Below are 25034 nucleotides of genomic sequence, written 5' to 3'. Positions count from 1 at the left end.
CTGCTTCTCGGAACTCTCCTGTGCCCCGAAGCTCCCCCCATCCCTCCATCCCCACCCCTACTCCTGCGGTCGTCCCAAATACCAGACAGGACGAATCTCAGCTTTTCCCCAAACATTCCTTGTTCTTGTGGCCCGGCCCAGGCTGGCTGAGGTTACGAAAGCAGAGATGGGGTGGTTGTTGGGGGGGACCAAGGGGACGGGCTGGCCTGTCCTCACCACCCCATCCGGCCGCCTGCCCGTCCTCCCCAGGGCGGGGAAGGGGGTGGGCCAGCTCCCCCAAAGCCCCGGGAGAACAGGCTGTTGTAGGGGGTGGCCTGGGTCTGGAGATGGGGGGCGGTGGTGGCCACAGCAGAGGCTCCAGGAGGTGACCGCCTGGTTTCCATTAGGGAGTCCTGGTCAGCAGCCTGGGCGAGACGGCAGAGTCAGGGCTGGCCATGGTAAGGTGGGGCACGGGAGGGTCTGAGGGTGGGGCCTGCCTGCCCCCCCACCCCCGCTCTGCCAACTGGCCACTGCCTCCCCACCAAGACCCTCCCCGAGGAGGGGATGCTCCAGTCACCATGGCGACCCTGCGCCCAGCCTGGAGACACGCTGACCCTCCCTCCCCCGCAGTGGCTGAGCCTGCTGCTGCTCCTGCTGTTGCCGGGCCCCCTGCCCGTCGCCGGCATGGAGGACGCTGCCTTCCCCCACCTGGGGGAGAGCTCGCAGCCCCCGCCCCGGGCCTGTCCCCCACGCTGCTCCTGCCCCCGAGTCGACACTGTGGACTGTGATGGCTTGGACCTTCGAGTGTTCCCAGACAACATCACCAGAGCCGCTCAGCACCTCTCCCTGCAGGTGGGGCCCAGGGAGGGGAGTGGGGGCACCCAGGGCTGAGACCCAGAGGTGAGGGGAGCTGGAGGGGTGCCCCGGGGCTGAGGAGCGTGGTGGCGTGTAGGAAAACACATGCGGGAGGGCAGTGCAGAGCTGGCTGTGATGGAGTTTTGCCTTGGCAGATTGGCTCTGCACGCCCAAGATGAGGGGGTGAGCGTGGGCACGCTGGAAGCTGTCGGGGACTGAGGATTAGTGGTGTTAGGGTCAACATCTTGGCGGTTATAGTGTTGTTTGGAGTTAGTGTGATGGGGAGTTTGGGGTTATGGGGATGTTGTGGCATGTGCGGTTGATGGTGGGGGTGATGGCACATTTGGGGTCGATTGTGGGGTGGTGGCGCATTTGGGGTCGATTGTGGGGGTGATGGCGCATTTGGGGTCGATTGTGGGGGTGTTGGGGCATGTGGGGTCGATTGTGGGGGTGATGGCGCATTTGGGGTCGATTGTGGGGGTGATGGCGCATTTGGGGTCGATTGTGGGGGTGATGGCGCATTTGGGGTCGATTGTGGGGGTGTTGGGGCATGTGGGGTCGATTGTGGGGGTGTTGGGGCATGTGGGGTCGATTGTGGGGGTGATGGCGCATGTGGGGTCGATTGTGGGGGTGATGGCGCATGTGGGGTCGATTGTGGGGGTGATGGCGCATGTGGGGTCGATTGTGGGGGTGTTGGGGCATGTGGGGTCGATTGTGGGGGTGATGGTGCATTGGGGTCGATTGTGGGGTGATGGCGCATTTGGGGTCGATTGTGGGGGTGATGGCGCATTTGGGGTCGATTGTGGGGGTGTTGCAGCATGTGGGGTCGATTGTGGGGTGATGGCGCATTTGGGGTCGATTGTGGGGGTGTTGCGGCATGTGGGGTCGATTGTGGGGGTGATGGCGCATTTGGGGTCGATTGTGGGGGTGATGGCGCATTTGGGGTCGATTGTGGGGGTGATGGCGCATTTGGGGTCGATTGTGGGAGTGTTGGGGCATGTGGGGTTGATTGTGGGGATGATGGCATATTTGGGGTCGATTGTGGGATTGTTGGGGCATGTGGGGTTGATTGCGGGGGTGATGGCACATTTGGGGTCGATTGTAGGGGTGTTGGGGGATTTGGGGTCGATTGTGGGGGTGTTGGGGCATGTGGGGGTGATGGCACATTTGGGGTTGATTGTGGGGTGTTGGGGGATTTGGGGTCGATTGTGGGGGTGATGGCACATTTGGGGTTGGTTGTGGGGGTGATGGCACATTTGGGGGTGATTGTGGGGGTGATGGCACATTTGAGGTTGGTCGTGGGGGTGTTGGGGATTTGGGGTCGATTGTGGGGGTGCTGGGGCATGTGGGGTTGGTTGTGGGGGTGATGGCACATTTGGGGTTGATTGTGGGGGTGTTGGAGAATTTGGGGTTGATTGTAGGGGTGATGGTGCATTTGGGGGTGATTGTGGGGGTGATGGCACATTTGGGGTTGATTGTGGGGGTGTTGGGGGATTTGGGGTCGGTTGTGGGGTGATGGCACATTTGGGGTTGTGGGGGTGTTGGGGGGAATTGGGGTTGATTGTGGGGGTGATGACACATTTGGGGTTGATTGTGGGGGTGATGGCACATTTGGGGTCGATTGTGGGGGTTTCGGGTTTGACATCTTGGCAGTTATAAGACTGGGTCAGGGTGATGGGGTGTTTGAGATTAACTGTGGGGGTGACGATGGTATGGGGCTGGTTTGGGCTGATGGGAAGTTGAGAATCAGTGCTTGGGGTCACTTGGTCATGGGGTCACGGGTGTGAACACCCCAACTCTCACTCTGCAGAACAACCAGCTCCAGGAACTCCCCTACAATGAGCTGTCCCGCCTCAGTGGCCTGCGAACCCTCAACCTCCACAACAACCTCATCTCCTCCGAAGGTGAGGGGGCAGAGGGAGGCGGCCTCTCTGGGGCTGTAGGACCGACCGAGGTCTCAGCTGCCATCCCCCTCCCCCGCCCCATCTGCGGGCAGCTCTGTGGCAGTTCCCAGAACTGCCCTTTGCTGAGCAGGATGGAAACTCAGGGGCTGGGGTGGGGGTTGGAGGCTGTGGCTTTTGAATAGGGATGGGGAGGAGGGGATCTGAGGGCCTGGGGAGCCTCTGCCAGTTCCCGGCTGAGAGTCCTGGGGCAGCTGGGAACCCAGACTTCCCCTCCACCCAAGACAGGCCTGGGGTCCCTTCACTGCCCCCCCACTCTCCCAGGCCTGCCTGACGAGGCCTTCGAGTCCCTCACCCAGCTGCAGCACATCTACGTGGCTCACAACAAGGTGAGCCCCCAGCCCCACCCGCAGGCCGAGCCCAGTGAGGGTGCAGCTTCGGTCACTCAGCCCAGGGTGTGGAGGGGACAGCTCTGCTGGGGAAGGGGTGGGGCCAGGGCGCAGCAGGACCAGTGTGGCTGTGGGCTGTGTCCCCACAGCTCTCAGTGGCCCCTCAGTTTCTGCCCCGGTCCCTCCGCGTCGTGGATCTGGCTGCCAACCAAGTGATGGAGATCTTCCCCCTCACCTTTGGGGAGAAGCCGGCACTCAGGTAGACCCTGGCCCAGCCCAGGCCCCCAGGCCTCAGATACGTCTGGGTCACGCCCCGGTTCTAGGAGCAATGAGGGAGTTAAGACCTTGCCCTTGGCCAGGCACAGTGGCTCACTCCTGTAATCCTAGCACTTTGGGAGGCCAAGGTGGGAGGATCATCTGGGGTCAGGAGTTTGAGACCAGCCTGGCCAACATGGTGAAACCCTGTCTCTACTTAAAATACAAAAATTAGCTGGGTGTGGTGGCGTGCGCCTGTAATCCCTGCCACTCAGGAGGCTGAGGCAGGAGACTTGCTTGAACCCAGGAGGTGGAGGTTGCAGTGAGACGAAATCGTGCCACTGCACTCCAGCCTGGGAGACAGAGTGAGACTCTGTCTCAAAATTAAAAACAAAAACAAAAACAAAATGCCTTGCCCTGGAGGGCTTAACTGGGGGCAGATCCGTAGCCTTGGAGAGTGGGAAGACGGCATAGTTCTACCCTGGGAGGAGAGTGAGGGGGGAGACAGGGCCCTGTACGCTGTCAGAACTCCAGAGTGAGGTGGAGACAGTACTTGCAGGGACACACACACACACTTACACAGACTCACATACACACCTGCACACACAACCACATGAACACATGCTCATGCACACACACACAATCACATGCACACACAAGCACACACATGCACATATGTACACACATGCACACACTCTTGCACACGATCACATGCACACATGCACATACATGCATACACACAGTTGCACACTCGGATGCACACAATCACATGCACACACATGCACACTTATGCACAAGCACGCACACATGCACACCCACACTTACAATCACATGCACATACATGCACACTTATGCACAGGCACATAGCACACTCTTGCATATACATACACACATGCACGCCCACACACTCTTACAATCACATACACACACGTGCACACACACTCCACATATGCACACACTCATTACACTTACACATGCACACTGTTCACACACATGCACACACAGCTATTCATACAACACACATGCACACTCACCTGCACACCTACACACAGTCACATGCACACATATACAATTACACTCTCACACAGACTCCACACACACACACACACACACACACACACTGAAGGCGACCCTGAGCAGGGTGTGGTACGGGAGTGGGGTGGTGGGAGGCGAGGGGCAGGCTGGTGGCCGGAGCCTGGCTCTCCTCAGGTCCGTGTACCTCCACAACAACCAGCTGAGCAACGCTGGCCTGCCCCCCGACGCCTTCCGCGGCTCCGAGGCCATCGCCACCCTCAGCCTCTCCAACAACCGGCTCAGCTACCTGCCGCCCAGCCTGCCGCCCTCACTCGAGCGGCTCCACCTGCAGGTAGCCCTACTGTAGGTCCCACCCTGGGCCAGACTCTCTTCACCTCTTTCCAGGGGGACGCCTCCAGTTCCTAGCTTTCCATCCTTCCCAATTGTCCCTCAGAATGCCAGTGGTCGGAGTTATCTTTCTTTGAATCACTTTATTGGAAATCACTTTGAGCTCAAGGCAAGCTCCCCGTCACTCCCTTACTCAAGAGCCGTCTGTGGCTTCCCGCTGCCCTCATCCCAGACTCAAGTCTCATTCTCTTCTCCCTTCTCCAGAACAATCTCATCTCCAAGGTGCCCCGAGGAGCCCTGAGCCGCCAGACTCAACTCCGCGAGCTTTACCTCCAGCACAACCAGCTGACGGACAGCGGCCTGGATGCCACCACTTTCAGGTACAGGCTGGTGGGGTGGCAGCAGGGGCTGAGAATTTACAGTCGGGGGTCCCAACCTTCAGTCCCCCTTCCCTGGCTGGCTCTTAAGCCACGGCCTCATTTACTGAGTGCCTGCTGCTCACTGGGCTCGGCAGAGCACTGTGTAGGTGTCCCTGTTCCCCACAGCCCTGCACTGACATCGTAAGTCTCACATGCATTTCCATCTCAGCTCTACCCTGGTCACCCCCATAGCTAACTCTCAGGCTGGAATCTGCCCTGGGCACCCCAAGTTTACCTCCCACCCAGCTCTCTCAACGCATCACTCCCAAGTCGAAATCTCCAGCTTAAATCTGTCTCAGGACCACTCGCCAGCCTCCCGGCCAAAATCTGTCAGGCACCCCACTCCAAGTGCCCCACCTGACACCGACCCTGTCTCCTTCCAGCAAGCTGCATAGTCTTGAATACCTGGATCTCTCCCACAACCAGCTGACCACAGTGCCCGCCGGCCTGCCCCGGACCCTGGCTATCCTGCACCTGGGCCGCAACCGCATCCAGCAGGTGGAGGCGGCTCGGCTGCACGGGGCGCGTGGTCTGCGCTATTTGTTGCTGCAGCACAACCAGCTGGGGAGCTCAGGGCTGCCCGCCGGGGCTCTGCGGCCGCTGCGGGGCCTGCACACACTGCACCTCTATGGCAATGGGCTGGACCGCGTGCCTCCGGCCCTGCCCCGCCGCCTGCGTGCCCTGGTGCTGCCCCACAACCACGTGGCCGCACTGGGTGCCCGTGACCTGGCCGCCACACCGGGCCTGACGGAGCTTAACCTGGCCTATAACCGCCTGGCCAGCGCCCGCGTGCACCACCGGGCCTTCCGCCGGTTGCGTGCCCTGCGCAGCCTCGACCTGGCGGGGAATCAGCTAACCCGGCTGCCCATGGGCCTGCCCACTGGCCTGCGCACCCTGCAGCTGCAACGCAACCAGCTGCGGATGCTTGAGCCCGAGCCTCTGGCCGGCCTGGACCAACTGCGGGAGCTCAGCCTGGCGCACAACCGGCTCCGGGTCGGCGACATCGGGCCAGGCACCTGGCATGAGCTCCAGGCCCTCCAGGTCAGGCACAGGCTGGTTAACCACACTGTCCCCAGGGCGCCTCCATCCCTCTGCCTGCCCTGCCATGTCCCAAACATTCTAGTTAGCTGGTAAAGCAATCAGAACAAGAAAATGGTAAGAGTGGGTTAGAAGGTGATGAGGAGGCTGGGTGAGATGGCTCATGCCTGTAATCCCAGCACTTTGGGAAGCCAAGGCAGGAGAATCGCTTTAGGCTATGGGTTTGAGACCAGCCTGGCAACATAGCAAGACCCTATCTCTACCAAAAAAACATAGCCAAGCGTGGTGGCACATGCCTGTAGTCCCAGCTATTCAGGAGGCTGAGGCAGGAGGATCGCTTGAGCCCAGAAGTTTGAGGCTGCAATGAGCCGTGATCAGGCCACTGCCCTCCAGACTGGGCAACAGAGCAAGACCCTGTCTCTTGAAAAAAAAAAAAGTGATGAGAGAGGTATGGCGCGATTCAATGACTGACTCATTTAATCAAGTGGGGACCTGTCTGTCTGTGCCTTCCCGGGAAGGGTCTTAGTTTACCTCTGCAGAGGGGAGGAATTTGGCAATCATGGGGGCTGGGGGGCAGAAGGGCCAGGCTGGTATGAAGGGGGCAGGGGACTCTCAGAGAGGTTGGGGGCCGGCTGAGCTGAGTGGCCCAGGCCTGGGGCTGCCACAACGCCATCTATAACCCCCTGCCCAGATGCTGGACCTCAGCCACAACGAGCTGTCCTTTGTGCCCCCGGACCTGCCTGAGGCCCTAGAGGAGCTGCACCTCGAGGGCAACCGCATCGGCCACGTGGGCCCCGAGGCCTTCCTCAGCACACCCCGCCTGCGTGCCCTCTTCCTCAGGTGCCCCAAGGGTGGCCGGAGGGGTGGAGGTGAGCAGGGGAGGGCCTGGGAGGGTCATGACCGCCTCTCTGTGCAGGGCCAACAGGCTTCACATGACGAGCATCACGGCCGAGGCCTTCCTGGGGCTCCCGAACCTGCGTGTGGTGGACACGGCAGGGAATCCGGAGCAGGTCCTGATCCGGCTGCCTCCCACCACCCCACGTGGGCCACGGGCAGGGGGCCCCTGATCCTGGAGAGGCCCAGGAGAGCAGCCCAGACTCCTGGGACTCCGCTGGGCCGTGGACTGAGGAGACAACGCCCACCGGGGGCCCTCGGTCTGGCTCTCCTGGGCCTCCAGGGCGCTGGGCCTGCTCTGCCTGGCACTGGCCGAGGCACCGAGGCACACAGCTGGCATACTCCAGGCTCACAGACAACGCTGGCCTGGCGGGACACACCCTACCCCAAACTCCCAACACAGATGGAGGCAGCAACAATAAAGCCAAACCCTTCCAGCGCTCAGCACGGACCAGGCACCCTTCGAGGGCTCTGTCCATGGACTCCTCCCCACAACCAGTCCAGCTGGGGAAACAGAGGCTCTGGGATGCTAAGTGGGTCAGGACTGAATTTTGAGGTCTTGAGGCACACACTGGGGTCACCAAACAGCACCCTGTGCGACCCAGCCACGTGTGACTGCAGGGATGCCCAAGGCCACCCACTGAAAAAACACTGAGTGACAGATATAGGGACCCTCACATGTATCCCCCCAACAGCAAGCATGGGAATGAAATGCATCCTTCGAGCTGGGTGTGTGGTGGTGCCCTTCTGTAATCCGTTACTCAGGAGGCTGAGGCAGGAGGATCACGTGAGCCCAGGAGTCGGAGGCTGCAATGAGCTGATTGTGCAATTGCACTCCAGCCTGGGTGACAGAGGGAAACCCGGTCTCTAAAAAAAAAAAAAGCACCTTTCACAAGCACACTGTCCCTCCCCAAAACTGCTCCCATAACAGGCGCCTCCCCATCCACTTCCAGGGGAACCGGGGGGTGGGTGGGGAGACCTAGCCTGGCCACCGAGGGTCCGAGCAAGAAACAGACAGGACAGAGCTGGGCTGAGTGTGGCCCTGGCTATTTTATTCCATATGCTGGCTCTGGGGACCCAGCTGGGCCAGGCTGACGCCCCTGGGGAGACATTGGGGCTCGGTCAGCCTCAGCGGCTTCTTTGGGGTGCAGGAGGGCTTTGGGGTTAAGGCTGGGGAGGAACAGGAAGTAAAGTGCTTGCAGGGGGCCTCGGGGCTTGGTCCCAGCCACCCTCCCTGCTCCGGGGCGGGCCAGAGGCCGGACACCCCTGGGCTGTGCAAACAGGACTCTCCAGGGCCCACCCAGGCCTGGGTGAGGGGCACATACTGGCTGGCAGGCATCGTTCCCAACACCCGCAGCCACGGAGGCTCTGGCTGGGCTGGGGGCCCAGATGAGGGGTGAGTCCAGAACCGATTGTCCGCTGATTGTCTGTCTGCTTGTCTGGTCCGTGGCTGTGTCGGCTCTTCCCGGTGTCAGGGCCTGCTGCCCGCTTTCTGGGGGCTGCCCGCCCCATGGGCTCCTCACCTACGGAGCCGCTGCAGCTGGGGGAGAGGAGGCCACTGGGGTCACGGGGGTGGGCTATGACCACAGTGATCCCCCAACCACCCCACCTCCTAAGCTGCTTACCTCACTCTCTACCAGATTCCGCCTGTAGAGCGCCTCCTTTGCAGCCTCCTGTGGGGGATGGGCATTCAGCAGGTAGTCCCTGCAGGCCCCACCCCGCCCGCTGCCCAGTGCTCACCCGGCCTGCGCCCAGCTCACCCTGCTGCCATCATTGCCCAGGCGCCGGGCAGCCTCCGTGTAGAACTGCAGCTGCCGCTCCAGCTGGGCTGCATATTCTGAGAATGGATGGCGGGGGGATGGGGGCTTAGGGTGGGGCCTCACTGCCCACAACCCTCCTGGATTGTGCCTATCCCCAAGCCCGTCCCCTGCCAGGTACCCATCCCTGAGCCCCTCCCCCACCAGGTGCCCATCCCCAAGCCCGTCCCCTTCCAGGTGCCCATCGCCGAGCCCCTCCCCCACCAGCTGCCCATCCCCAAGCTGCTCCCCCTCCAGGTGCCCATCCCCAACCCCGTCCCCTTCCAGGTGCCCATCCCCGAGCCCCTCCCCCACCAGATGTGCATCCCCGAGCCCCTCCCTCTCCAGGTGCCCATCCTCGAGCCCCTCCCCCTCCAGGTGCCCATCCCCAACCCCGTCCCCTTCCAGGTGCCCATCCCCGAGCCCCTCCCCCACCAGATGTGCATCCCCGAGCCCCTCCCTCTCCAGGTGCCCATCCTCGAGCCCCTCCCCCTCCAGGTGCCCATCCCCAACCCCATCCCCTTCCAGGTGCCCATCCCCGAGCCCCTCCCCCACCAGATGTGCATCCCCGAGCCCCTCCCTCTCCAGGTGCCCATTCTTGAGCCCCTCCCCTTCCAGGTGCCCATCCCCGAGCCCCTCCCCCTCCAGGTGCCCATCCCCGAGCCCGTCCCCCTCCAGGTGCCCATCCCCGAGCCCCTCCCCCTCCAGGTGCCCATCCCCGAGCCCCTCCCCCTCCAGGTGCCCATCCCCGAGCCCGTCCCCCTCCAGGTGCCCATCCCCGAGCCCCTCCCCCTCCAGGTGCCCATCCCCGAGCCCGTCCCCCTCCAGGTGCCCATCCCCAAGCCCCTCCCTCTCCAGATGCCCATCCCCAAGCCCCTCCCCCGCCAGATATGCATCCCTGAGCCCCTCCCCCACTGTGCCTATCCTGGAGCTCCTCCCCCACCAGATGCCCATCTCCAAACCCCTACCCCGTCGGATGCCCACGCCCCCCTGCTCCAGCTGTGCCCTCTGCCACTGGCTGCGTTGCATGATGTCCTGGTACTGCTGGGCCACTTCTGGGGGCACCGGCCGCCGCGCCTGCCTGAGGGCCAGGATCTAGAGGATACAGAGGGTCCTGTGAGGATCCTGCCTGGGCCTGCAGACTCCCCAGTCCTGCCCCATGTAGCCCGGCCGGATGGATACCCACCTTCCGCTCCAGACGCTCTTGGTCAAAGGCCAGCACACTGAGGCTATGCAGGGGCCGGGCTGATCTAAGGGGTGGAGGAAGGATAAGGGGCTGCAGAGATTCCCCCCACCCAACCCTGTTAATTCAAAAGACACATTGAGCTGGGCACGGTGGCTCACGCCTGTAATCCCTGCACTTTGGGAGGCGGAGGTGAGGGATCATGAGGTCAGGAGTTCAAGACCAGCCTGGCCAATATGGTGAAACCCCGTCTCCACTAAAAATAGAAAAAAAATTAGCTGGGCATGGTGGTGTGCTCCTGTAGTCCCAGCTACTTGGGAAGCTGAGGCAGAAGAATTGCTTGAACCTGGAAGGTGGAGGTTGCAGTGAGCCGAGATCACACCACTGCACTCCAGCCTGGGCGACAGAGGGAGATTCTGCCTCAAAAAAAGAAAAAAAGAAAAAAGGCCAGGTGCGGCGGCTCATGCCTGTAATCCCAGCACTTTGGGACGCCAAGGCAGGCAGATCACCTGAGGTCGGGAGTTCGAGACCAGCCTGACCAACATGGAGAAACCCTGTCTCTACTAAAAATAGAAAAATTAGCTGGGTGTGGTGGCGTGTGCCTGTAATCCCAGCTACTTAGGAGGCTGAGGCAGGAGAATGGCTTGAACCCAGGAGGCGGAGGTTGCTGTGAGCCGAGATCGCGCCATTGCACTCCAGCCTGGGTGACAGAGCTAGAGTCCATCTCAAAAAACAAAAAAAAAGACACACCGAGCACTGGGGGTATTGTGAGAGATAGGCAAGACCCATCCGGTGTTGCTGATCCCAAAACCTAGTGGGAATGATGGCTGCAGACCCAGGAAACTATGATGCCTAGTGGTCAGGGAGGGCTTCCTGGAGGACGTAACAGCCAAGTTGGGATCCAAAGAAGGAATCAGAGGTGGGCAGAGGAACAAGGAACACCCCTACCCTAGGTAGGGGTGTTCAGCGCATTGGAACCCACAGAAGTCCAGAGGCCAGTGAAAACTATTCATGGCCATGAACCACAGGAGGGAGTGGGGAGAGAGAAGCCTGGATATGTTGACAATGGTCAGATCACAAAAGGTTTTAAAGACCAAACCAAGGAGTTTAAACTGGATCTCTGGGAAAAGGGGTGCCAGGAAAGGTTTTGCAGCAGGAGAGAGACATGGTCCAATTTGTGCCTGGTGAGAAACTGTCCAGGTGGGGCTGAGAGGGGAATTGGGTGTTTTCTCCAGCATGCCCTGGCCCAGATACCTACCTGTTCCCTGACTCCCTTGCAGGGGCAGGCACAGGAGGGGCCTTCCCTTTGGGCCCAGCAACCTGCTTCAGAGGAGAGAACCAGTCCTGTGAGTCCTGGGCCCCTGAACCAAGCTTCCCTCCCTGGGGTTGCTGATGGGTGGGGGTGGGGGTCTCACTGTGGGCACAGCTGCCGGCACAGGGTCAATGACCAGCCACCTCTCCGTCGTCGTCTCCAACTGCTGGGCTGTCAGTGGCTCCCGAATCCGGACCATCACCTCCAGTCGCCCCCCTGTGGGCCGGCGACCATCCAGGACCTGGGTGGGGGTAAGGAGAAACTGTTGGTGGGAAGCAGGAAGTGACTAGAGGCCCAGGGCCAGGACCAGGGAGAACAAGACTGGTTTCTTTTTTTTTTTTTTTCTGAGACAGAGTCTTACTCTGTTGCCCAGGCTGGAGTGCAGTGGTGTGATCTGGGCTCACTGCAAGCTCCGCCTCCTGGGTTTACTTACGCCATTCTCCTGCCTCAGCCTCCCGAGTAGCTGGGACTACAGGCGCCCGCCACCATGCCTGGCTAATTTTTTTGTATTTTAGTAGAAACAGGGTTTCACCATGTTAGCCAGGATGGTCTCGATCTCCTGACCTTGTGATCTGCCTGCCTCAGCCTCCCAAAGTGCTGCGATTACAGGCATGAGCCACCGTGCCTGGCCAAGAGTGGTTTCTAAAATATGAGCCCATGGTATGGCTGAGATACCAGTTGATCATAATGGAGTGGGGTGCTGCAAGTATTTAGGGCTGGGTAGTAGGGAGGTCTGGGGCTCTGAGGGGAGGGGCTGGGTCAACAGACGGGCTCACAGGGGGCTCAAGGCAGGAAGTGTTTTAATAATGTTAACGAGTAGCATGGCCATACCGGAGCGTGCGGATGAATGTCCACCTCTCACCTCAAGGATCTCCCGAACCTCACATGCTGTCTCCAGTACATCCAGCTTCAGCTGGGCTGTCCCCAGCACCCGGTCAGTCTTGAACAGCCCCCTGTGTGTACATGTGTATAGTGGGGACAGGATGGTTGGTTCAGAGGAGCTCCCCTCCCCTGGAGCCCACCCAGCAGCCATGGCTGTCTCTAGCTCACCCCTTGTGAACCACTTCGAACTTGATGCCCTTGATTTGGATGGCCCTTCGGAAGCCACGGTGGCTGCGGTTGATGCAGAGTTTGAACTGCTCCTTGAACTCTGCAGGAGGAAGGAGGGAGAGGAAGTTGGGTGGGGTCAGGCCATGGTCTTCTGTCCCTTCTGCTACAAGGGAGTAGGGTTAGGGTGCTTCCAGCCAAGGCTCACCAGGGCAGTCTGTGTTCTTGATCACACTGGTCTTGTCTTTCTGAGCTTCTTCCTATGACCAGAGAAGAGGCAGGAAATCTCGGGGGCCTGGGACCTGGCTTTGGCCCACTGAGGCTGCAGCCCTCCCTTCCTCAGCTCCCCCACGTACCACGTTGGGATAGGGGAAGTCAAACCGAACAAAGACATCCAGATCGCCAGGGGACAGTCCTGTGGGCAAACAAGGGTCAGAGCTGGGCAGAGAGGGGGTCCCCATGACCCTGACCCCTGCCTGCAGCCCCCTCACCTGGGGGTGTGGGCAAGTTGATGCCCTTCACGATGAAGAGGAGCATGTCGTTGCTGCTGAGGTCAGGGAAGATCCTTCCGGGCGGGCAGGTGGGCAGGGAAACAGAGGCACCTCAGTCCCACTGGCCGCCTGCCTTCTCTTCCCCCAGTGGGGGCAGGGAACAAACCCCACCCTGGCCTTCAGGGGTGTCTCAGCTCCTGGGCTCATTTTAGAATCAGACAGACTAGAGTTCTCTGTTCAGGTTGGCAATGGATCACTTTTGAGTCTTTTCTTCAGTCTGTGTATATTTATTTGGTACCTACTGTGTGCTAGGTACCCTAGCTGCTGGGTGACATTCCCTTCACTTAATAGTTTTTGAGTCCTACTAAGCATCAGCCAGTGCCCTAGCTGCTGGGAGATCTTCCCTTCATTTCCCAATGTTTCTTGAGCATCTACTATGTGCCAGCCAGTACCCTAGCTGCTGGGGGACCTTCTTTTCACTTAATATATATGTGTGTGAGCACGCCTGGCCTCATTTCACAATATTTCTTGAGCACCTACTATGTGCCAGTCAGTACTCTAGCTGCTGGGGATCTAGAAGTAAATACCCATACCCTGTGCTCAATCTAGCTGAGTGGACAGATGAGCATTAGTACATAAATTGAAAAACAAAACACTCAGCAGAGAGGGGAGAGTGGAGTGTGCTCAGAAGAGACTGCTTGGATAGACAGGGAGGGCCTCTTAGAGGGAAGGTGACATCATAGGTGACTCTAGATGTCAAGAGGGAGCTGCTACATGGAGACCTGAGGAAGAGGGTGAAGGCAGAAGAAATAGCTGATGCAGAGGCTTGGGGTAGGAACACACTTGGTTTGTAGGAGGGACCAAAAAGAGTCCCGTGTGGCCAAAGCTGAGTGAAGCGGGGACAGGAGGCAGAGAAGACGTGACAGGGAGCCAGGCTGTGTGGAGATGGGGGAGCCAGGGTGAGGGGTGGGGGTTATCCCAGGGGCAGCTGGGAACCACTGGAGGGCCAGTGGCTGCACCTAACCTCGTTTAGAAAGTGGAGAAAATGGGCCGGACGCAGTGGCTCACTCCTGTAACCCCAGCACTTTGGGAGGCCAAGGCAGGCGGATCATTTGAGGAGACCAGCCTGGCCAACTGAGTGAAACCCCGTCTCTACTAAAAATACAAAAATCAACTGGGCGTGGTGGCGGACGCCTGTAGTCCCAGCTATTCGGGAGGCTGAGGCAGGAGAATTGCTTGAACCTGGGAGGCAGAGATTGAAGTGAGCTGAGATCGCGCCACTGTACTCCAGCCTGGGTGACAAAGTGAGATTATCTCAGAAAAAAAATTTTAAAAAAGGCCGGGAGTGGTGGCTCACGCCTGTAATCTCAGCACTTTGGGAGGCCGAGGTAGGCGGATCACGAGGTCAAGAGATCGAGACCATCCTGGCTAACACGGTGAAATTCCGTCTCTACTAAAAATACAAAAAATTAGCCAGACGTGGTGGTGGGCGGCTGTAGTCCCAGCTTCTCGGGAGGCTGAGGCAGGAGAATGGCGTGAATCCGGGAGGTGGAGCTTGCAGTGAGCAGAGATCACGCCCCTGCACTCCAGCCTGGGCAACAGAGCGAGACTCTGTCTCAAAAATAAAAATAAAGTGGGGAAAACAATCCCCGCTCCTCCGGGTGTGGGAAGACTTGATAGTACCAAGACTAACATCCACCAAAGCCGTAACTCATCTCTGGTCCCCCGTGGACTCACCCAGGCCCTGGGACAAGATACACCTTTGCACTCTCTAGATCTTTCCCAAATGTGTCACTGTGACTGCACCCTCACCATCCTTCACTTGTGTCTCATGCCTGCCCCAGGGCCTTTGCATGCTCTGTGCTCTTCCACCTATCCAAACTTTCCTCCAGATGTAAATCTTGTGCCAGCTTCTGGGGAGCACAAACCTCCCACCACCGCCACCAAAGGGCCACTGGGGCCACGTGGTGGGGCGTAGATCAGGAGCCTTACTTGATGACGCTGAAGGTCCTTTGCTCAAAGCGGGCGGTGGGCGTGGGGAGACCCCGGGCGAAGGCTTGCTTCAGAATGTCCATGCTCCGCTTACAGTCCTCCGCCAACTTTTCAAACCTGCCGGTGGGAGGGCCCTGCTCATATCCCTGGCCCTGGGGATGGGTGGCTGGGGGTACAAGTGTCTGGCACAGGTCAGGGCACTTACTTGGTGGTTTCAATGATGTTGCCCAGCTGGGTGAATTGGTTTGAGTGGTTCAGGCACATCTGGGGAAACAGAAGGCAGTGAGTCGAGGGAAGGGAAGAGAGGGGAAGGAGGGTCACGCCCCTGGGGGACGGGCTGGGGGCCTCCCCCTCACCTCATGCTGCTGCCGTATGAGCTTGGTGAGTTCACCATAGCGCCGGGTGGCCTCCTGAGACAGACCCGGGCCGGGCCGCTGGACCAGGGCAAAGTCGTCCTTGTTGACAGGGGCGGGCGGCACCTGGGGAGGACGAGGCTGGTGGCGGGGGTAAGGGGGACAAGCAGGCCCACCTAGGGCTGTGCAGAAATGTCATTCTTCCTTGACGGGGGGCATTCCCTGACCATGGCTCTGTCACCCTTCTCTGGTCTTTCTTTTTTTTTTTTTTGAGATGGAGTCTCGTTCTGTTGCCCAGGCTGGAGTGCAATGGTGGGATCTCGGCTCGCTGCAACCTCCGCCTCCCGGGTTCAAGTGATTCTCCTGCCTCAGCCTCCTGAGTAGCAGAATTACAGGCGCCTGCCACCACACCTGGCTAATTTTTGTATTTTTAGCAGAGATAGGGTTTCACCATGTTGGCCAGACCCGTCTCCAACTCCTGACCTCAAGTGATCCGCTGGCCTTGGCCTCCTTAATTGCTGGGATTACAGGCATGAAAGACCACGACCGGCCTCTGTTCTTTCTTTTTGATCCTTCCATTGTCCCACTTAACAAAGGCATCCTTCAGTCACCCCAGAAATCATGTATGGTGCCAGGTGCGGTGGCTCATGTCTATAATCCCAGAACTTTGGGAGGCCGAGGTGGGTGGATTGCTTGAGCTCAAGAGTTTGAGAAATCATGTATGGAGCCCCTACTGTGCGCTAGGCTCTGCTCTGGGGCTGGGGACACAGGGATGAAGAAGAGAGAACAAAATCCCTGTCTTCATGGGGCTGACATTCTCTTGGGGGAGATGGGCAATAATCAGAAGAAATAAGTAAATCATATGAGAGAGTAGAAGGTGATACATGCCACAGGGAGAGGCAGAGTTGGGAGGAGCAGCAGAGGGATCCGGGTGACAGGGAGGGATTTTAGACAGGTCAGGGTAGGCCTCCTGGAAATGCTGATGTCTGAGCAGAGACCTAATGAGGGGAGAAAGTGAACCACACAGGTGTCTGTGGGAAAAGCATTCAGGCAGAGGGAACTGCATGTGCAAAGGCCCTGAGGTTGCAGAGTGCCTGGTGTTTGAGGCTACCAGATAGCAAGGGGAAGAGTGAGTGAGGGGGCGGGTGAAAGAGACCGGGCAGGCCGGGCACAGTAGCTCATGCCTGTAATCTTAGCACTTTGGGAGGTCGAGGCAGGTGGATCGCCTGAGGTCAGGAGTTCAAGGCCCAGTCTGGCCAACACAGTGAAACCCCATCTCTACTAAAAATACAAAAATTAGCTGGGCGTGGTGGCGCGTGCCTGTAGTTCCAGCTACTCGGGAGGCTAAGGCAGGGGAATTCCTTGAGCCTGGGAGGTATAGGTTGCAGTGAGCTGAGATCGTGCCACTGCATTCCAGCCTGGGTGACAGGGTGAGACTCCGTCTCGAAACAAAACAAAACAAGAAAGAGACCAGGCAAGGGAGGTGATGGGGTAGATGGTGCAGGCTTCATGGGCCATGATAAGGTGCTGTATTTATGTGTGTGTTTCTTGTGGTCTCTCAATTAGAACATCCACTCCATGACAGTGAGTCTCGATGTGTTTCCCAGGCTGGTTTTGAACTCCTGGCCTCAAGCGATCCCCCCACCTCAGCCTCCCAAGTAGCTGGAATTACAGGTGTGACCCACCATGTCCAGAGAGAGTGTGGATTTTTGCCTTTTTTGCTCAAGGCCATGTCTCCAGTGCCCAGCAAAGACTACATGTCCCAGGCTCCTCTGAGGCTAAATGTAGCCATGTGACTGTTTGGGCCAATGGGAGGCAAGCAAAAGTGATGTCACTTCTTTGAACTGGGTGGCCTTTGCTGGGCGCCCAGTTCAAGTTCCTCAAATGTTTCCTATTATGAGTACTATTCTATCACATGAGGAATCCTGGCTGTCTTTCTTTCAGGCGGGGGTCGCCATCCCCACTTCTCTGAGAAAAATGATGCTCAGAGAGAAAGGAATGGTCCTGTCCAAAGTGGCAGAATCTAACTGTCTCCCCAAATCTGATCCCCTCCCCTTCCCTAGTAATGGAGCTCAGGTTGGTCAAACAGTGCACCAACAAGAGACTACATGTCCCAGGCTCCTCTGTGGCTAAATGTGGCCATGTTACTTCGTTCTGGCCAATGGGAGGCAAGCAATAGTGATGTCACTTCCTTTAAAAGGGACTACTAGCTCTGCCTCTTTCTCTAATCCTTCTGACAGGATCCACCTGGATCATGTGGACAAGGACGACCCCCTTGGGTGCAGCAAAGCAATAAGGTGGAAGGAACTCAGGCCCTGGAGGACCTCCCATTTGCAGAGCCCAGACTGCCTGAGTGGTACATGGAAGAAACATAATAAATGTCTGTCTCATTTCAGCCACTGTCTTGGGAGGACCTATTTGTTACAGCAGATGGACCCTGACTAATACACTTCAGTTCACGTGGCTGCTAAGGGGCAGGAGCCTGACCAGTGGGTGCCTGGGCAGTTCCCGCAAGCCCAGAGGGTTCACCTTGGTGATGTCCACAGGCAGCCCATTGCGTGAGGCCTCCAGCATAGGCTCCAGTCCCTTGGCCTGGCGCAGATGCATCTTGGCGCCCTCCACGTCGTTTTTCTGCTTGGCTCGCAGTGCGGCCTGCAGGAGCTGCTTCTTGCGGCCCTCTAGGAAGGCCAGCTGCTGCTGGGCTGTGGGCATAGGAGCTGCCATGGGTGCTGCCCAGGCCACAGCCAGGCAACAGGGAGCTGGGGCGGGCAGAGGGGAGCTTACCTCTGGTGGATGTGGCTTTGGGGGGCGCTTTGGCTGCTGGGGCTGATCCTGACTGGGGAGCCCTTGTGGGTGGGGCTTTTGGCTGGGCTGTGGGGGCTACGGGGCTGTTCTGCTGTAGAGGAAGAGAGAGGATGTTAGAGATTTTGTAGCGCCTGTGGAGTCCAGTCCCCAAGGATCAGGGTCTGATGCTGACAACAGTGGTCATTTAGTAGGCTCCCAGGACTTTGCTATTCCCCTGCCTCACTCAAAGCCCCTGGCCCCAAACACCTTTTTTTTTTCTGAGACAGTCTCACTGTATTGCCCAGGCTGGAGTGCAGTAGCACAATCTTGACTCACTGCAACCTCTGCCTCTCGGTTCAAGCAATTCTCACCAAACACTTTTTTTTTTTTTTTTTTAAATTGTCTTGGCGATGAGGTCTTGCTCTGTTGCCCAGGCTGGAGTACAGTGGCATGACCATGGCTCACTGCAGCCTTGAACTCCTTAGTTTGGGCGATCCTCCCACCTCAGTCTCCCAAGTAGCAGGGGGACTACAGGTGAGTCTCACCATGCATGGCTAATTTTTAAAAAATTTTTTGTAGAGACGAGGGTCTCACTGTGTGCCCAGGATGGTCTCAAACTCCTGGCCTCAAGCGATCCTCCCACCTTGGATTCCCAAAGTGCTGGGACTACAGGTGTGAGCCACTACGCCTGGCCCCAACCCTCAAACCTTCTTAGGCACCTCATCCTCTTCATCCTCTGGGCCGTCATCCTGGTTAGCCAGCTTCATGGCAGTCTCCAGGACGCCCACTAGACTCTGCTGGGTGGGCTTGGTGGCCTCCAGGCCCTGGATTGGGGGGAAGCCTGGGCGGCAAGTTGAGGCCTGGTTATTGTATGTCAGGATGGAGACCAACTCACACCATTATGGTGGAGATGCAGATTCCTCCCCCACCTACAGAGTCTTGGGCCTTTATTTTTTTAAATTTATTATTATTATTTTTTTGAGACAGGATCTTCCTCTGTTGCCCAGGCTGGAGTACAGTGGCATGATCTGGAGTGGGACTGCAGGCGAGCACCACCACACCAGGCTAATTTTTAAATTTCTTGTAGCCACGGGGTCTTGCCACATTGCCCAAGCTGGTCTTGAACTCCTGGCCTCAAGTGATTTTTCCCACCTCAGCCTCCCAAAGTGCTGGGATTACAGGCATGACCACCTCGTCCAGCCGGTTTGCCAATTTCTACGGTGCAGACACATCATGTCCAATGTCAAGCTCCCACTGATGAACAAGTTTACAAAACCCTTGAATATGTTGTATTCAGCTCCTTGAGCCTGTGTTATGGGGAGTAATAGCATCTGCCAAGGCTCACAGGCTGGAGGAACAGGAGCCTGGGGCACAGCCTGCCAGCGGCGGGGCCTGCCGGGGGCGGGGTCTCTGGGGGCGGGGCCTACTGAGGCGAGGCCTACAGGGGCAAGGCCTACCTGGGGGCACTGGCAATTCAGCGACATCCACGGCTCGGCCAGCCTTGTGAGCTCGGATGGCATCTTGGTATTGCTGCGAGGGCCACAGGTGTTAGGGCTGCCTGTGGGAGGGTTCCGGGGCTGCCCACTCACCCCACCTCCCCCGGAACCCCTGGGGCACCTTGACGATGCGCTCGTGCATTCGAGCTTTTCGCTGGTCCCCCTTGCTCTTGGCCTGGGCTGCGGCCACCTGGTACCGCTCCATCCGCTGCTCCAGCGCCTCCAGCAGGGTCCTCGGGGGTGGGGGGACCTCTGGGCCGGACAGGGGGACAAGGTTAAGAGTCAAGGGATGGGTAGACAGTCTGGCTCCAGCCTGCCCCCAACCCGAGAGGGTCCCAGAACCTACCTGGTGTGGAGGGCGCTGTAGCGGGGGTCGGAGGCTGCGACGGTGGTGACGGTGGGTCTGGGGGCAGCTGGTCTGGGGACAGAGAGATCCAGGCCAATGAGGGGCTTGTTTGCTGCACCCCCCACAAGCTGGTCTGGCCTGATGGTGGTCTCTGGGCCTGACCAACAGGGGTGGCAGCATCAAGGAGAACTTAGTGTATGCCTGAAACCATCCCAGAGAGTGGGCATGGCAGGGTCCTCACCGGGTGGAGGGGGCAGGCAGGAGAGGTCCACGGGCTCACCCCGGCTCAGGGCCTCCAAGACAGCATCAAAGCTCTGGGAGAAGGAAGAGAAGATTAGAAGAAGAGGTACAGTTGGGGGCTGGGACCCCATGGGGAGCCTCTGGGCCCTTCCATACCACCGAGGACTCCTAGCTCCCTCCCTTTCAGTTGTGCCATCTTGCTTAATCCTCTTCCAACACACGTGCCCATTTCACAGAGGGGGCAAACTGAGGCTCCAAGACTTACAGCAAACTATTGCTAGGGAGTGACCAGGCTAGGATGCAAATTTGGGTGCTTTGCCACCAGGCCATGTGGGAAGCATCCTGCCCCGTCCCTCCAGTCCTGTCCGTCAGGCTGGACGCACCTTAGCCACGCGGAAGTGTCTGGCGGCAGCAGCGGTATCTCCGTGCTGCTTGGCGTGGAGGGCGGCCAGCTTGTACTCACGCTGGCGGCTCTGCAACTGGGCCAGAGGGCCAGGGCTGCATGGACCTGGAAGGGAGAACAACATACAGGAAGCCTCCAGGGCCTGGGCCAAGTTCACCGTATAAAGCATTTGTTATTTATTTATTTGTTATTTTTATTTTTTTCAGACAGAGCCTCGCTCTGTTGCCCACGCTGGGGTACAGTGGCGCAATCTCAGCTCACTGCAACTTCCGCCTCCTGGGTTCAAGCCATTCTTCTGCCTCAGCCTCCTGAGTAGCTGGGATTACAGGCGTGTGCCCAGCTAATTTTTATGTTTTTAGTAGTGACAGGGTTTCGCCATGTTGGCCAGGCTGGTCTCAAAGTCCTGACCTCAGGTGATCTGCCTGCCTTGGCCTCCCAAAGTGCTGGGATTATAGGCGTGAACCATCGCGCCTGGCCTTAATGTTTTTTTTGAGACTGAATCTTGCTCTGTTGCCCAGACTGGAGTGCAGTGGCACAATCTCGACTCACTGCAACCTCCGCCTCCTGATTTGTGGCTAATTTTTGTATTCTTAGTAGAGACGGGGTTTCACCATGTTGGCCAGGCTGGTCTCAAACTCCTGACCTCAAGTGATCTGCCCACCTTGGCCTCCCAAAGTGGTAGGATTACAGGCGTGAGTTACCGCGACTGGCCATATTTAATGTATTTTTTTTTAAAGAGATAGAGTCTTGCTCTGCTGCTCAGGAGTAATCATACCTCACTGCAGCCTCAAACACCTGGGCTTAGGTGATCCTTCTACCTCAGCTTTCTGAGTAGCTGGGGTTACAGAGCATGTACCTGCATGCCCGGCTAATTTTTTAATTTTTTTTGTAGAGACGGGGTCTTACTATGTTGTCCAGGCTAGTCTTGAACTCCTGGGCTCAAGTGATCCTCCCACCTCAGCTTCCCAAAGTGCTGAGATTACAGGCATGCGCCACCATGCCTGACTCATTTTTTAAATATACCCTGGGACTCACTTTAAGCAGTTGGGAATTTTGAGTCTTCTCTTATTTCCATCCACGTCCCCCACAGAAATTTACACTAACATGATATAGCCGTGTGTTTGAAAGCCTTGTTTGCCTACCCTATTGTATATTTATATAACCAAAATACATTTATGCAGTGTGTTTGCAAAGTTAGGAAACCCAGTATTCAGTGCTTTTTAAACAGTGTGTTAGTTACAGTTTCAAATAATATGCTCAATATGTTTTCTGGGGAAGTACCTCAAAATTTAAAGCTATAAGTGCAATTCTTAGTATAAAATAACACAGTACAATAAAGACACCACCCAGTGTCTACAAAATCTGGAAACACCCAGAAAATGGCACGTGGTATCTTTTTTTCAGACTAACAACTGGACCCATTACTTTAAACTTAGGCTTACTTCCCTGAAAATGTTTGGAGGTAGAAGTGACACACCTTTGACATTGTATTGGTTTTATTTCCTGTGATCATAAATCTTTCATTGTTAAAAACAATGTTTTTCCGGGTTGAATTATTGTTATAATTATTACTAGCATGTGATTGAGCAAAACCTAAATACATCAAGCTTATTTTATTTTATTTTTTTGGAGACAGGGTCTCATTCTGTCACCCAGGCTGGAGTGCAGTGGTGCGATCACAGCTCACTTCAGCCTCAACCTTCCAGGCTCCAGTGATTCTCCCACCTCAGCCTCCCAAGTAGCTGGGACTATAGGCATGCACCACCATGGCTGGCTAATTTTTAATTCTTTGTAGAGACACAGTTTCCCTATGTTGCCCAGACGGATCTCGAACTCCCGGGTTCAAGCGATCCTCCCACCTTGGCCTCCCAGAGTGCTGGAATTATAGGTGTGAGCCACCACACCCGGCTGAGCTTTTTGGGTTGGTTTGTTTGTTGAGACAGAGTCTTGCTCTGTCGCCCAGGCTGGAGTGCAGTGGTGTGATCGTGGCTCACTGCAACCCCTGCCTTCTGGGTTCAAGTGATTATCTTGCCTCACCCACCCGAGTGGCTGGGATTACCAGCATGTGCCACCACGCCCAGCTAATTTTTGTATTTTTAGTAGAGATGAGGTCTCACCATGTTGGCCAGGGCTGGTCTTGAACTCCTGGCCTCAAGTGATCCGCCCACCTTGGTGTTCCAAAGTGCTGGGATTACAGGTGTGAGCCACCACGCCCAGCCCCTGCTGAGCTATTTGATAGTTTTTGTACACCAAGGGCAAAATTCTACCAGAAATGTACCTCTTGTTGACGTAATTGGAGCTGGGTCCAATCCCTAACAATCAACTCGTTTCTCCCATTCAATCCTTTCCTGTTTTTTCTTTTTTTAAGAGATAAGATCTTGCTCTGTTGCCCAGACTTGGAGTGGCATGATCACGGCTCACTGCAGCCTTGAACTCCTGGACTCAAGCGAACCTCCCACCTCAGCTTCTTGAGGAGCTGGGACTAAAGGCATGCACTACCACACCCAGCTAATTTCTTAATTTTTATGTAGAGATGGGTTCTTGCTATGTTGCCCAGACTGGTCTTGAACTGCTGGCCTCCCAAAGTGCTGGGATTACAGGCATGAGCCACTACATCTGCACTTTTTTTTCTTTTTTAAAGTGTTGAGGCCAGGGGTGGTGGCTCACGCCTGTAATCCCAGCACTTTGGGAGGCGGAGCAGGTGGATCACCTGAGGTCAGGAGTTGGGGACCAGCCTGGGCAGCAACATGGTGAAACCCCGTCTCTACTAAAAATACAAAAATTAGCTGGGCTTGGTGGTGGGTGCTTGTAATCCCAGCTACTCGGGAGGCTGAGGCAGGTGAATCACTTGAACCTGGGAGGCGGAGGTTGCAGTGAGCCGAGATCGCGCCATTGCACTCCAGCCTGGAAACAAGAGCGAGACTCCGTCTCAAAAAATTAAAGTATTGAGAAACCTACTTCACATCAACAAATAGATTGGAAGACAGAGAATTTTGTTACTGTGATGTCTTTGTATTCTTTGAACTCCTGACAAGTTTCATGCCAAACTTCCATTGTGAAAAATTTTTGGTCGTTTCAGTTGACAATTTCAGGTGACAATTCCAGTAATCCTTGAACTTTGCCAAAAACAATGGCTAGGAAACCAGCTTGGTTGCAGAAGGATTTAGTGACCCAGTGTTTGCTTTCTCAAACCCATGCCAGTATTTTGAGTTGTCTCTTTGCTTCCTGCCAGGGAAGTGTTTGGACCTGGGGCAAAGCCCTGTGTTCATATCACGAAGAGAGGGAGGGAGGCCTTCCTTTCCTAGGGGGAGGTTAGGAAGAAAAACCTCTTAGAAGATATGTTCTAGCTTGGGCAACATGGCACCTCTACAAAAAGTACAAAAATTAGCTGGGCATGGGGCATGGTGGCATATGCCTGTAATCCCAGCTACTCAGGAGGCTGAGGCGGGAGGATTGCTTGAGCCCAGGAGGCAGGTTGCAGTGAACTGGGATCACACTACTGCACTCCAGCCTGGGCAACAGAGTGAGACTCTGTTTAAAAAAAAAAAAAATGGGGGCGATGAGGCCTGGCGTGGTGGCTCATGCTTGTAATCCTAACACTTTGGGAGGCCGAGGCAGGCGGATCACGAGGACAGGAGATCGAGACCATCCTGGCTAACACGGTGAAACCCCGTCTCTACTAAAAATACAAAAAATTAGCCAGGTGTGGTGGCATGCGCCTATAATCCCAGCTGCTCAGGAGGCTGAGGCAGGAGTGAGACTCCAGCCTGGGCGACGGAGTGAGACTCTGACTCAAAAAAAAAAAACAAAACAAAAAAATTAGCCAAGTGTGTGGTGCATGCCTGTAGTCCCAGCTACTGGTGAAGCTGAGGGAAGATCCCTTGAGCCCAGGAGGTTGAGGCTGTAGTGAGCTATGATCACGTCACTGCACTCCAGCCTGGGTGACGGAGTAAGACCATGTCTCAAAGAATTAAAAAAGGCCGGGCACAGTGGCTCATGCCTGTAATCCCAGCAAATTGGGAGGCCAAAGTGGGTGGATCACCTGAGGTCAGGAATTTGAGACCAGCTTGGCCAACAAGATGAAACCCCATCTCTACTAAAAATACAAAATTAGCCAGGTGTGGTGGCGTATGCTTGTAATCCCAGCTACTTGGGAGGCTGAGGCAGGAGAATCGCTTGAACTTGGGAGGTGGAGGTTGTAGTTAGCTGAGATTGTGCCATTGCGCTCCAGCCTGGGCAACAAGAACGAAACTCCATCTCAAAAAAAAGAACTAAAATAATTTTCAATGGCAAATGTGATCTATATTTTATCATATCATAATAACAACAAAAAAACTCTCTGGGTATCCATGTCCTGCTTGGGAGGTATTCATGAACTCCAGGGGCTTGAAGACCCCAGGACTCAGGGTGTTGAAAATATCTCACAATCAGTGCACAGCCTGCACCCCCCCAGAGCAGCATCCTGCCAGATGGCCCACTCGGATCCCATATCAGCTCGG

At 56.7% G+C, this 25034-nt stretch overlaps 2 protein-coding genes across 24 annotated transcripts in view; one reads left to right on the top strand and one right to left on the bottom strand.

Annotated features, from left to right (window-relative positions):
• Nucleotides 1-154: 154 nt before the first annotated feature.
• Nucleotides 155-7816, top strand: PODNL1 (podocan like 1). Of its 9 annotated transcripts, none has more exons than XM_054461719.2 (10): nt 155-437; nt 610-831; nt 2645-2738; nt 3060-3124; nt 3274-3383; nt 4589-4745; nt 5006-5121; nt 5544-6201; nt 6890-7038; nt 7115-7816. In XM_054461719.2, exons 1-10 carry the CDS (start codon nt 435-437, stop codon nt 7263-7265), a joined length of 1725 nt encoding a protein of 574 aa, XP_054317694.1. In that variant the 5' UTR covers nt 155-434; the 3' UTR covers nt 7266-7816. The 9 variants fall into 9 exon arrangements, with proteins under 9 accessions (XP_054317694.1, XP_063514776.1, XP_063514777.1 ...); XM_063658703.1 differs by having other exon boundaries at nt 218-437; nt 3024-3124; XM_063658706.1 differs by having other exon boundaries at nt 155-831.
• A 307-nt stretch (nt 7817-8123) lies between these two features.
• CC2D1A (coiled-coil and C2 domain containing 1A) overlaps nt 8124-25034 on the bottom strand; it is a 24571-nt gene continuing 7660 nt past the window's right edge. The window contains exons 7-29 of one of the 15 annotated variants that reach the window (XM_054461696.2): nt 20516-20640; nt 20134-20206; nt 19893-19964; nt 19668-19798; nt 19508-19580; nt 18770-18891; nt 18051-18162; nt 17796-17968; nt 15270-15392; nt 15119-15177; nt 14914-15030; nt 12922-12995; nt 12787-12845; nt 12639-12690; nt 12434-12533; nt 12246-12336; nt 11487-11624; nt 11330-11394; nt 10075-10138; nt 9857-9983; nt 8853-8929; nt 8718-8765; nt 8124-8632 (exon numbers count right to left, since the gene is read on the bottom strand). In XM_054461696.2, the coding sequence (XP_054317671.1) occupies nt 8612-8632; nt 8718-8765; nt 8853-8929; nt 9857-9983; nt 10075-10138; nt 11330-11394; nt 11487-11624; nt 12246-12336; nt 12434-12533; nt 12639-12690; nt 12787-12845; nt 12922-12995; nt 14914-15030; nt 15119-15177; nt 15270-15392; nt 17796-17968; nt 18051-18162; nt 18770-18891; nt 19508-19580; nt 19668-19798; nt 19893-19964; nt 20134-20206; nt 20516-20640 (2096 nt within the window). In that variant the 3' untranslated portion in view covers nt 8124-8611. Of the gene's footprint in view, nt 8633-8717; nt 8766-8852; nt 8930-9856; nt 9984-10074; nt 10139-11329; nt 11395-11486; nt 11625-12214; nt 12337-12433; nt 12534-12638; nt 12691-12786; nt 12846-12921; nt 12996-14913; nt 15031-15118; nt 15178-15269; nt 15408-17795; nt 17969-18050; nt 18163-18757; nt 18892-19507; nt 19581-19667; nt 19799-19892; nt 19965-20133; nt 20207-20515; nt 20641-25034 lie in introns of those variants that run through there. The other 14 variants (XM_054461687.2, XM_054461688.2, XM_054461692.2 and 11 more) reach the window with 14 other exon arrangements.

The sequence above is a fragment of the Pongo pygmaeus genome, chromosome 20, assembly GCF_028885625.2.
Source record: "Pongo pygmaeus isolate AG05252 chromosome 20, NHGRI_mPonPyg2-v2.0_pri, whole genome shotgun sequence".
Classification (NCBI taxonomy): domain Eukaryota; kingdom Metazoa; phylum Chordata; class Mammalia; order Primates; family Hominidae; genus Pongo; species Pongo pygmaeus.
This window is presented reverse-complemented; position numbering and strand designations above follow the sequence as displayed.